The 12,593-nt window shown below is 44.3% G+C and overlaps 1 protein-coding gene across 2 annotated transcripts in view; it reads left to right on the forward strand.

The window, feature by feature from the left end:
* UNC5B (unc-5 netrin receptor B) overlaps positions 1-9,420 on the forward strand; it is a 155,518-nt gene extending 146,098 nt beyond the window's left edge. For both annotated transcript variants that reach the window (XM_081913081.1, XM_081913080.1), the window contains 4 exons: positions 3,826-3,975; positions 4,966-5,130; positions 6,093-6,271; positions 8,414-9,420. In XM_081913081.1, the coding sequence (XP_081769207.1) occupies positions 3,826-3,975; positions 4,966-5,130; positions 6,093-6,271; positions 8,414-8,579 (660 nt within the window). In that variant the 3' untranslated portion in view covers positions 8,580-9,420. The remainder of the gene's footprint in view (positions 1-3,825; positions 3,976-4,965; positions 5,131-6,092; positions 6,272-8,413) is intronic.
* Positions 9,421-12,593: the final 3,173 nt, after the last annotated feature.

Consider the following 12,593-nt stretch of genomic DNA (forward strand, 5'->3'; position numbering starts at 1 on the left):
ATCCCAGTAGCTAACTTAAAAATTCGGTGGGATTCTTGTAGGGTTGAAATGGAATATGTCCATTCAGTTCTCTCGGTTTCTCATTTCAGTTTTATTTATTTGAATGGTAAACTGCCCTGTGATCCTTGGACGAAGGACAGCATAGAAATTTCATAAATAAATCAATTTTACCAATCTTAAATTCAGTTCTCCGCATTTCCCTAGCAGTGTGAATTTCTCCTTATAAGCACATTTTTATATACACTTTTTTTTGGAAGCCATTTCCCCTAATGCATCTTTGTACGCCAATTTTCATTAATATGTTCATTTTTATGCATGCTTTCTCTTAACATGTGCATTTTTGTAAACATCGTTTGGTTGGAGAAGTGCAGCACAGAACTCGCTTAAGTGCAAATCTTGAAGAAAGCCTGCATTTCAGTTCACATATTATTTTGGGAGGTGCAAATTTGATAGGTTTGAATGCAAACTGCATCTTACTTTAGATTGCACTCCGCGGCCCCAATAAGAAAATCTCCCAGCCATTTTCCTTCATGACACTGAATGTTGATTCACTCATCCTAACATTCACAGTGATCACTCCACTTTAGCTGAGACTTTGGCATAGACTTACTAAAAAAAAATAAACATTTATTTTTATTTTATTATATTATTATTATTATTATTATTATTATTATTATTATTATTATTAATTCTGCTAAATTTACTACCTGCCATTCACCAGCAGGTCCCAGGGTGGATTACAACAATTTAATTTTCAGAAATTAAAACCAATTACAACCAACTGAAGTCATAGGAATAGGCTACTGAGGGTCAGACATGAGGCAGTGATGCAATCAGCACCATTTTTTTATAGTCTTTGCTTCAGCAAAGACAAGGTGACCCGTGGCCAATTAAGCATCAATTGCCCTGGCTACACCCATCATGTTTCTAGTATGCTCCAGAGTTGTCAACAACAAAGGGTTCCTAGAAGCACTTTTCTCCTTTGGCACGTCTAAGGGTGAAATCACCACTCAATGACAGTAGTGTAGTTAAGTGGCACCTTGCATAAGTGAAATAGCCATCACCAAATAAGTATTGTAGACCAGGCTTCCATACCTCTTTGAGAGCAGTATTTCTCACTGAGGGCTGTTAAGGCATCCATCTGCAAGCCATTAAGCCATTAAGCACATACACGTCTGAACCACCTTGTTTCTTGAAATTCTGGAATGATGGTAGTAGCCGTAGCTCAATGGTAGGTGCATGCTTTTCGAGCAGAAGGTCCCAGATGTCTCCAGGCAGGGCTTGGAGAGATCACTCTCTGAAACCTTAGTCAGGACATACAGTACTGAGCTAGATTAAATCAGTGGTTTGATTCATATACGGCAGTTTCCTATTTTATATTTTACGCCTGGATTTGCTCTGAACATCCTACGGTACCTTTAAAAAAAGCTGTCATAGACATTGGTCTTTTCATGCATCTAACAACAGTCAGTTCTGAAACTAAGTTCACAATAAAAGTGTGCTCATCTTTAATTCTCTGTTGGAATTCTTTGCTGTCTATGCTGCGGCAGACAAAAGCCTTATTCATTTGATTTCTCTGCGCTGACTATACACTTGGGGACATGTGAACTGTCTCCACTCAGAAGCGTTGCCTTTGAGGTGGTGTGAAAATTCTTTTCTTTGGTACTGTAGTATCATCCTTGCATTCAAGTCATCACTAGGGCATTGAGGAACCAGACCTAACATGACCTACCTTTTTGGAATCTGCACCTCTTAAGTGTCTAGGAATAAAACTTCACCTAACAGAAATGTCAGCCTCTTTGTTTTCCTGCTCTGGGACTATGCTTGGGGCCATACCTCAGAGAGGGTAGGAAAAACTCTGTGCGTAGAAGTTGCATGTTCAGCACTACTTGTCCGACTTCCCCATTTGCTGTTACTTTGGACTGCTGCTGCTCAAAATGGCCATGCTGGCAGTCAAAGGAGCGTGCGATGCAACTTGGAAAAGAGTCGCTCTGGGGAGCAAAACTGCCTGATGCAATGCAATGAAAAGTGACCTGCAGTTTGGTTTCAGTAATAGTTTCCCTTAACCCATTCCTCAGAGACCAGCCTCCTTGCTTTAAATGGAGGTCCCTGGAGGGAAAGGAAGGGTGTCTGAAGGAGACTGTTCTATGCCCTGTTTTGAAGATATAACGCATGGGCTCCCCCCCCCTGCCCCCTACTATTGCTGCTATGGCAAATTATCTCTCTGCAGTCTTAGACACTGGACACAGTGGGGCTTACTTCCAAGGAAGCCTTCATGTTAGCATGCTGTGCACATTCAGAGCCCTCCTCACCCACACAACCAGACAGGGCTGTGCAATATGCTCACGCTCCCCAGTATGATTGGCAGGCAGTACAAAGCCTGCAGATTGGCCTGTCCGGTGTAGGTACTAGGATCTGGGCCTTTGGCCTTCACTTGCTCATCAGGACAGCATCTCTGGGTTCAGGCGTGGCATTGCCTGGCTCTGACAGTGGGTCAGAAATTCTACAGGCCTTACAGGCTTACCCATTATTTTTCATATGCAAGGTTGTCTTGCAATCAGAGTTAAAATATGAGGGATTAAAGACCCACTGGAAAACTGCCTGCTTGCTCTCAATCTGAAAAATATCTATATTTCAGGTTATTTCCAAAGCCTATCAATAATAGTAGCACTGCTTTGCATGACTAATGAAAGCGACCCATCATTCTTAATGAAGTATAAATCTCCATCTGCCCTCATCCTACAAGAGTGATTAGTTCCAGTGATCAAGCTGGTGTTTCCGATCTTGCCGCATTGTGTGTTTTTAACCTTGATGTCATGGTTGGTGTCTAGCTTCTCTTCATACACTGAAAGAGCCAGAAGAGGACTCTAGAAATCAGCTTTTTGAGGTTTTGATTTAGGATATGACCAGTGAATCATAGGGAAGAAGACTCTGCGTTTCTGCTTCTCACATTGTCATGTTTATTGTCAGGGTGCTGCAGGAAGTAGAGGGTTGCTGTTTCCCCCCAAGATGTCATTGTGAGGGCTGAAAGGATTATTGAGCTGGTTTGTCTGCTGAAATACTGGATTGCTGCAGAAAACTATACAGGGGGGAAATACTGGAATTCCAAAACAGAGATGAGTATATGACTTAAGTCAAAAGAGTATGAGTTTCCAGATGGGATTTTTTTTTCTGGTTGATTGGCTTGAATTATAGCACCAATCAGTCGCAACCTGTTCCGGCACTAGTCAAAGGAACAGCGGTACATTGGGTTGAATCAATGTTACATCTAATTCCACATCCTTCCTACTGACAGTGTCTATAGGGATGCAGAGGAGACGTTCACAAGGAAAGCACGAGGTGCTTCCAGGCACCCAAGCCCAGATGCTGGCAAAGTCCAGCTCCCATGGCCAGAAAGATACATCTGGGGTTGTGCCACAAATGACTGGTAAACTGCATTAGACCTATGAGTGTCAGGGAATCCAGTGCTTGAGCCACCAGCAAGCAGCCTGGAAACACAGAGAGCCTAGAATGAGTTGCCTGTGCTATTTAGTATTGCAGCTTAAAGTGCCTGTGGTCGTCCCGTCCCCCCACTCCATGAACAGCAGCCCTGGTGGCAGTGATGGTGGTAAAGGTAAATGATGTGATAAAGGAAGAGAGACAATGTCCGACCAGGTGCAATTCTGCTTCAGGAGCTGCTGTGCAAAATAGAGACTTATCAGTGCCCCATCTGGCAGCATATGACAATCTGGGAGCATGGGAGGTGCTCGCTGGTTAAATTGCCATCATTTGTCCTTGGGCCTCACAGTTGTCCTTCCTCTCCTCCCCTCCCTTCTTGTCTCACAGGAAGTACTTGAATTAGAAAGGACTCTTGGTGGCTACCTGTTGGAAGAGCCCAAGCCCCTGCTGTTTAAGGACAGTTATCACAACTTGCGCCTCTCCATCCATGATATCCCTCATTCACTTTGGAGGAGCAAACTCCTGGCCAAGTACCAGGTGAGTGACTGGGTTGCCAGCATACCAACAACAGAGGGAGTGCCTCAATGGGACCACTAGCAAAACTGCTTTTGTTCATCACTGTTCTCTTCCAGCGCACTCCAGCCACCATCAAAACAAGAGTGCATGCACACATACACTCACTGAAAGGCCAGCCCCAGTTTTTATTTTCTGCAGATTTATCCTTGGTGAAATGGTACCACAAGAGAATTATGTGACTGGCTTTTCAGGAAGATACATTTCATATGCCTTAGCAAGACTTTGTGACTGCTCTGTCCTCTCCCACATCCTTACTTCATGATTTCCACCAGAAGGTTTGGCATCCTTTCATTTCTCCAGCCTCCTGTGGTACCCAACTCATGCAGGTGTGAGACCCAAGTTATCCTATGAATGGAAGACCCTAAATGGGCCCATCCCTGGGTGCACTGTGCTTAGGAGTCCTACAAAAGATCTGAATAGCACCTATAGACCACAGTGCCTTCTACACCCACACACACAAAACATCTCAGCCAGACCTCTTTGCATAAACACGCACTCATCATTGTAACTAAGCAACAATGCTTTCCAGAACAGGCCTGAACATCTTAAGAGAATAGGAAGAGTCCTGCTGTGCTGGACCAAAAGTCATGCTTCCATGAAACCCACAAGCAGGACTTGAAGGCTGTAACTTAAGAACCATTGAGCCAAACAAATACAGCCCACCAGGAGCGCCTTAATCCATTTTCTCCCCACCAGCCTGGAACTGGTTTGTTGATGCATCAGTGCTTTGTTGAGGAGCTGGCTGGTGGGCTGCGTTTGACTTGAAGGACCAAAAGGCGTGCAGACCTGTTCTGGTTGTGTAGACGTGTTCCATTGCCACAGTGACCCACTGGCACATGTCCAGTGTGATGGCATCCCAGTGTGCTGACATGTCATTATTATTATTATTATTATTATTATTATTATTATTATTATTTATTAATAATTTATTGTTATTACTATTTGCTGCAGGAAATCCCCTTCTATCATATCTGGAGTGGCAGCCAGAGGGCTCTTCACTGCACCTTCACTCTGGAGAGACACAGCCCAGCTTCCACAGAACTTACCTGCAAGATTTGTGTCCGGCAAGTGGAAGGAGAAGGGCAGATATTTCAGCTGCACATTACCCTTGGAGAGGTGAGCCAAGGGGATCCAGACTGCAGAAGCAAGCAGGCTATGTGGTTGGTTGGTAGAAGACAAGTGGAGCAGAACAAAATGTAACAGGAATCCCAGTGGCCTCTCTGAGCTATTGGCTAGAATTAACTGGCAAAATCTTCCCTGACACACATTGTGAGCCATTGCTCACTCCTAGAACTTGCTAAAGAAGCCCACATTCTTCTTGCCTGCTTTCTCTGACATGGATGTGGCACTGTAGTCTGCAGGAATATGTAGAGCAGAACCTATTATCTCACACATTTTAAGTTCCCTACCCAGGAAAATGCAACCTTCCTTCCACTTGTGAGGAAGCCATATGGCATCCGCTGCTTATGGAACATTCATTTTGATTTGTTTGCAGGGAGGTTATACAGTGCTGCATCAAGCAGTCGTTATTCCATTTTCCAGTGCATTTCCCCATCACTTCCCTTACTACAGAAAGTTCAGTTGTGGGGAGGGGGTCTTTTGCACAAGAGAACAAGACTGCCGATACTATTTTAATTGCACAGTGTGATTTTGCCACTGAATCCCAGCCACAAAATAACAACAGTCTGCAAACAACCTAATGCTTCAGTCCTGGTTACATGCTCTGACCCTCCAACACCCGCTATTGTTCAAGCATGCATGTTGATATCTGAAGGGTGATTTTTCTCTGGGTTCAGTGAAGCAGAAGAATGTGATGCCACTATTCAAGTCAATGATACATATTTTAAAGGCATGATATTTACCCTTCTCTTTCCCATTGTTTCTATTTCTGACCATCCATGCATGCCGGGTTGCCTAATTATCTGTATGTTGTATATTTGCCATTTTGTTACAACACGTTGGGGAGGGGAATTGGGCCCTAAAAGGCAGCTTATAACTTATTTGCTTAATTAGTAAAAAAAAAAATGCCTCTAAATCTGACAGATGCCAGTGAGCCTACGCCCTTTTTTGTTTTCCAGAACTCCAACTCCTTTGATGCCTTGCGTTCCTATCCTGGCAGTGCTCTGACGACTCAGCTGGGGCCGTATGCCTTCAAGATCCCTCTGTCGATACGACAGAAAATCTGCAACAGCCTTGATGCCCCCAACTCCAGAGGAAACGACTGGCGGCTCCTTGCTCAGAAACTTTCCATGGACCGGTGGGTTTTGTTTCAGCGCTTTGCCGTCAGCCATCCTTGCAGGAAACACAAGAGCCAAAGGAGCTGCTTGCTTGCACTTATTTAATTCTTTATTCTGATGTCTGTGGGTTGCCTCTTGGATCAAAATCCTTGCTCAAGACAATGAATAGTGCAATACACCAGAAGAGAGAGGGAAAACCTCATAAAACAGCAAACATAAATAATATTAAACATTAACTATCAGACAAACGCTCCCTGTATCGGATACCTGTAAGAAGGGGAACATTTTTACTTCCCTACTAAAAATATAGGGGATGTGGGTGGCTCTGTGATCTAAACCACAGAGCCTAGGGTTTGCCAATCAGAAGGTCGGTGGTTCAAATCCCCACGATGGGGTGAGCTCCCATTGTTTGGTCCCTGCTCCTGCCCACCTAGCAGTTCGAAAGCATGGCAAAGTGCAAGTAGATAAATAGGTACCGCTCTGGCAGGAAGATAAACAGCATTTCCGTGCATTGCTCTGGTTCACCAGAAGTGGCTTAGTCATGCTGGCCAGATGACCCAGAAGCTGTCTGCGTACAAACCCCGGCTCCCTCGGCCTATAGAGCAAGATGAGCATGCAAACCCAGAGTCGTCCGCAACTGGACCTACTGGACCTTTACCTTTTACTAAAAATATAGAAGAGTTTTCAAGGAGGCAGGATAGAAGAACATAAGAAGGGCCCGCTAGATCGGGCCAATGGCCCATCTAGCATCCTGTTCTCACAGTGGCCAACCAGATGCCTGAGAGAAAACAGCAAGCACAGGAGCAACTCTCCCCTGCTGTGGTTTCCAGCAACTAGTATTCAGAAACATTGCTGTCTCTAGCTGGGGAGGCAGAGCCCAGCCACTCTCTTAGGAAAGCCACCCAGGTTGATTCACTCATTTGTCTTCAGGCCCAGGTGCTCAGAGCAGAAATAAAATAAAATAGAACTTGCTATGTGCCCAAACAGTTGGGTGCCTTGCCAGTTCCCAAATGACTGGTGTCTACTGGTGTTCTAAGCAGTTGCTGAAACATTGTCATGGATGTATATTTCATTCAAACAGTGAAAAGGGTGCCAGTTGGAGGTTCCCCAGAATATGATGTAGGAGCTGGGAAGCCACTGCCAAGCCAAGGGCTTCTATACCATGTAGCCTAGGTAAGGCACTTGGCTTCACCCTGGTCACTGTGAGCAGTAAGTTCCATACTGCTGCAACTTAGAGAATCCATTTTCTGTTAAAGCAGCGGCCTTCATTTGCTGAGCGACTTTCCTGCGGAGACTTTGTCAGTGTCATTGGCCTTGGTTTAAAGATATCGGGGGCCCTTGGGGTACCATCCCAGAAAAGGTCAAAGAAACTAGGTCAGCCAAAACCCTGAGCTCCTCTGTGTCAGTAAAAATTTGTAGCAGATCTATTTTCCCCCACCCTGCTGACCCCTGGTTTCCTCGTGTATATTCCAGGCTCCTCTAAAAGTTTGTCTTTTCTTTTTATTTGAAAAAGCGTTGTGCCTAATTTTAGAATCACAGAATCATAGAGTTGGAAGGGACCACGACCTGCGGTGCAGGGTTTCTCCCCCGCCCCAACATGAGGCTTGAATCCACAACCCTGACATTAAGAGTCTCATCCTCTACCAACTGAGCTATCCACTCAGAAAGACGTACATAATATCCCTCCTTCAGCAGTGTTCTGGCCTTAGGTGAATGACAATCATGCCGTGCTCTACCTTGCTCCAAACAGCTTTTTAAAAGTGTGAGTTTACGTGTTATGCTTTAGACTTGGTAGGAGCTGCTTCACCAAAATCAGGCACTTCATCTCTGTTTCCCCCTCAAGACCTGTTCTGAATTTGTGTCATCGTCCTTCCACTGGTCATATGCAGTCCTCACTAAAGGCCTAGCCCTTAGTTCAGGGATGGGGACCTGTGGCTCTCTAGATGCTGATGGACTGCAGCTGTCATGGACCATGCTGTCTGGGGCTGATGGGAATCCCAACATCCCTGCCTTATGTGATCTCATGGGATCTGTAATCTCACATGTGGGAATACATCCATAAGTTTTATTATGAGCCCCATGATATCACAGAGATCTAATGGGAAAACACTGACGCCAACCATCTCTCTTTCCCTCTCTCATTTGTTTTCTTTCCTGCACAGGTATCTGAATTTCTTTGCCACCAAAGCCAGCCCAACAGGAGTCATCCTGGACTTATGGGAAGCCCAGCACCAAGATGATGGGGATCTTAATACTCTGGCCAGTGCCTTGGAAGAGATGGGCAAGAGCGAGATGCTGGTTGTCATGGCAACAGAGGGGGACTGCTGATGCAGCTCTCGAGAAGACTTCTGGCAATGGCCGAGCGGAAGGTGGAGTGAGAGAGGGAGAGAAAATGGCGGGAGCAACCCTTTTGGGAACTGATGGGGAAAGGGCTGCAAGGAAGAAGCAGAGCCGTAGCGTAACTCTGAAGAGATTGGAATGGCGTTCCTTCTCCCTTCTCGCACTCCTCCCTCCTCAAATCACAATCAGCCTTACAGATCCATGTTGCGCAGTTTACAAGCAATCCAAGTGTTAAAGACTCCTTTCCTCCTTCTCCTCAAAGCCTTTGAACCGGGGCACAAAAGCAATGTATCATTGCTCTCCGTGACCGCAGCCTGTGGCAGTTGTGGTCTCCTCAGCTTCTGCTGCCTCGTGTGGCTTCTGAGGGCTGCTAAGAATCTGGGTTGGGGTTGTTGTTTTGTTTTGTTTTTCTTTTCCTGTCCTCTTCCCATTCCCTGCCTTGTTCTCCCTTTATTTCTTCTTTGCTGGCAATTTATGCTTTGAAGAGTCGAGTACAATCTAGAAAAGACTGCTTACTCCTGTCAAAAGCTTCAAACAGCTTTAAGACACATTTAAAAAATGGAAAAGGAAAAAAAAAGGAAAACAGTTTCTTAGGAAACGCAAGTAATTTATTATCCAGATCTTTGGATGCATCCTTTTTAAGAATTCAATAAGAATCTTTCATGTATGTGAGAGCAAGAGTATCATGACACTCAGAGAAAGGGAGAGAGAGAGAGAAAATGCAATGGTGTTTTAGTGAAAATTAAACAATATCAATTTATGTGGTAACCTATGAAATTTGATCAGGTAGGATTGATGATTTGACCTGAGCCTCATATGTGTCTTAAAGGGGAAACTTTTTCTTCTCTTTAACATTTTGCTTGCATCTATTTCTCTGACTATAGCAGAATGAATGGGAATAAGTCTGAAAATTCACTCACAGGAGAAATAACCTGTTTCTGGAAAAGAAGCTGAGAGAAATTTCTTGGGGAGCTTTCTTGACAGACCAATACAAACCCCTCACACTCTTTCCGGCCCACCTCAGAATCTGGTGAAGTGCCCAGATATGCCTGACCAAATATCCACTGGTATTTGCTCCTGGTCTTGTCTCAGTTGTGTTTGGAGCCACTTTTGCTTTGCTTAACCTACTTGTCTTTGTGTGGGCCATTCCAGCAGAACGAAGTCCAGTTAGTACAGTAACAAGTCTCAAGCTAGAATCCAGATAGCTCCATTGAGGAATGTGTAAAAGGTTTTCTTGTGCTCAGAAAGACTTTTGGCCAAGGGGGGGGGGTTGGGTTGAGACAAGGACTCTTGCTATGCTATGCAGCCCAAGAAGCTGGAGTTCAAAAATCCCAACTGAGATGGTGAAGGCTTAGCAATCAAGGGTGTGTTCAGTCTGTCACTAATTTTGGGTGGGATTCAACTGCATAATGCCATATCCAGGTCATGAAATTATAGAATCGTAGAGTTGGAAGGGACCCCAAGGGTTATCTAGCCTGCAGTGCAGGAATCTCAACTAAAGCATTTGTGATGGATATCCATCCAATCTCTGCCTAGTAACCTCCAAGAAAGGAGAGTCCACCATCTTTCGAGGGAGTCTGTTCCACTGTCAAACAGTTCTTAGTGTGCATAGGCACTTCCCCGGGGAATGTCACCCATTGTTCTCATATGCCCCAGAACATGCCCCAGACAACTTGTGTGCTCTCAACCTCATCCTGAGACCTGTTCCTAATAGGTGGCACTTTATTTCCAGGTTTCTTTGTAGGAAAGATAGTTATCTGTTTAAGGTAGTACAATGGTACCTTGGGTTACATACGCTTCAGGTTCCATCCGCTTCAGGTTACAGACTCCGCTAACCCTGAAATAGTACCTTGGGTTAAGAACTTTGCTTCAGGATGAGAACAGAAATTGTGCAGCAGCGGCGCAGCGGTGCTTCATGTTAAGAATGGACCTCCGGAACAAATTAAGTACGTAACCCGAGGTACCACTGTACTAACTTCCCTGCAGTGTCTGAATAGGCATCAAGCAGATGACACCTGCTAGGTGAGATGAATGTGTGCTACTGCTTCCACTCTTGGGTAAAGTTATCCATAAGTGTCTGCATCACATCCATTTTGAATTTTGGAAAGCATGAGCAAAAGTCCCACTGTTTTTGAGTGATACGACCAGGACAGGATCCAGGATCCAGGACTGAACAAAGATACCCCTAATGTGTAGTTCTTCGAGAGGAATAAGAAATGTTAATGGTGACGGTTCAAACTGGAGGAGCAGAAACTTTTCCCACCAGTCTTGTTTTGAGCTGTGTTTCGAGTGATATTAAAAAAATATATATCTGAGAAAAATGTTTCAGCCGCTACACAGGAGTATCTCAAAGACCTGGTTTGCATAGCCATAGTTGAATGTGAAGAAGCCTACACTGCTGAAATTGTGGGCACTTGGTTCTACCGCCGCTGCTGCTACCACCACACAGCCAAGAAACAAGCCACAGTCAGAATTTTGACACAGGAACCCAGGATCATGGTTTGCTTGCCACCAAACAAGCCACAAGAGGTACACCAAGAACAAATCTTGGTTTCTGCCTGTGATTTGCTAGGAGGAAAACGAACTGTTGTCCCAGGTTTGGATGATATGAGAAGCCAGACAGTGGTGGGTTGCTGGCAGTACAGCCAGAGAAGAAGAGCAAAGTGCCAGCAATTTCAGCGGCATGAGAACACTTTGACTCATTTACATTAAACCATAGTTTATTTTAGCTATGGTTTGATGTGACACGCGCACCAAGCCACTTGAGTTTTAAATTCTTCACACTTTTCTCTTTTGTTCCTAGACCTCATGATCGAAGGAGGGAACATTTGCTTGAAGATTAGAAGCCACAGTGTCATATTATCATGTTGGAATAATGTTTGTGGTTAGCCCATCCGTGTGTGTGTGAGGGAGGGAGGGAAATTTGGAATCTCTGCACTTGTTATAGGTGACTCTCATTCCAGACAGTTTAGCTACAGAATTCCACAAGGACTCAAAGCTAATAATGGGTGGCGTTGTGATAATTTTTGTTTCTTTCGGTAATGCTTTGCGGTGCCTTACCTTTTTCTCTATATTGCAGGCGTTCTATTAGAAGAGAAGTAAATTACACAACAACAAAAACGTTAAATGAGTATTTGTGAGCAATGCAAATGGCTCCCTTGTATGTGATAGCTTCCTGAAAAGAGGAAAGGATATTGTTTGAATAGCCCCAGATTGAAGTTATTAATAAACTCAGCCACCAGGCGTAATGATTTAAAAAAAAACCTTGTATGCCAACAAGATCTTAGGTGGAAATGCAGCAGAAGTTCATTTCCTCTTAGCAGGAAATATTTTTAAAGATTTGCAGCTGCTGCGCACACAGTGCCCAGTTCAGGTAGTTCTTCATACTTTCCTTTCAATGAGGTTTCTAGCCCTCATTATCACAGGAGAAAGCAGCTGGCAGTGTTTGCTAGACGTCTGCAGTGTACTCTGATATGAATTACAACTAATAGGGAGCAGATTTTTGAGTTGGCAGTAGGAATGTAGGTCTCAGTTTTGCCATTACTGCCTATTCTATTTTGCCAGATCTTTCCCTCATGAGAAAATTAGATTTGGTACAGAACCGAGATTAAGGGATACAAACCTTGCAGTATAAGGGTAGTTCCAGCAGTAAAATTCTAATGCAAATGCACCCGTATTACCTTACTTTCGTATATATATATATATGTATATATTTCTATTTGCATTGGCCTTTGGTTATCCGTTATTCTTCAGGTTGTTGCAAGCACTGTGTAGTTGCAGGGTATTTTTCTTATAGTCACTACCTCTTAATAAGATTGTCTTCTTCTTCCATAAAGCATAGCATGGCACCAAGAGCAGTGCTGCCTCATCATGCTGATCCTTTCATTCCTAACTCTTCTCCCTTCCCACGAGGACACGTTCGTAGGCAATAACTTTAAAGACACGGCACGACATAGCAAGTCTTGCACCAGAAGACCCTCGCAATTACCTCATTCTCCTTAA

The sequence above is a fragment of the Podarcis melisellensis genome, assembly GCF_964234715.1.
Source record: "Podarcis melisellensis genome assembly, chromosome: 5".
NCBI lineage: Eukaryota > Metazoa > Chordata > Lepidosauria > Squamata > Lacertidae > Podarcis > Podarcis melisellensis.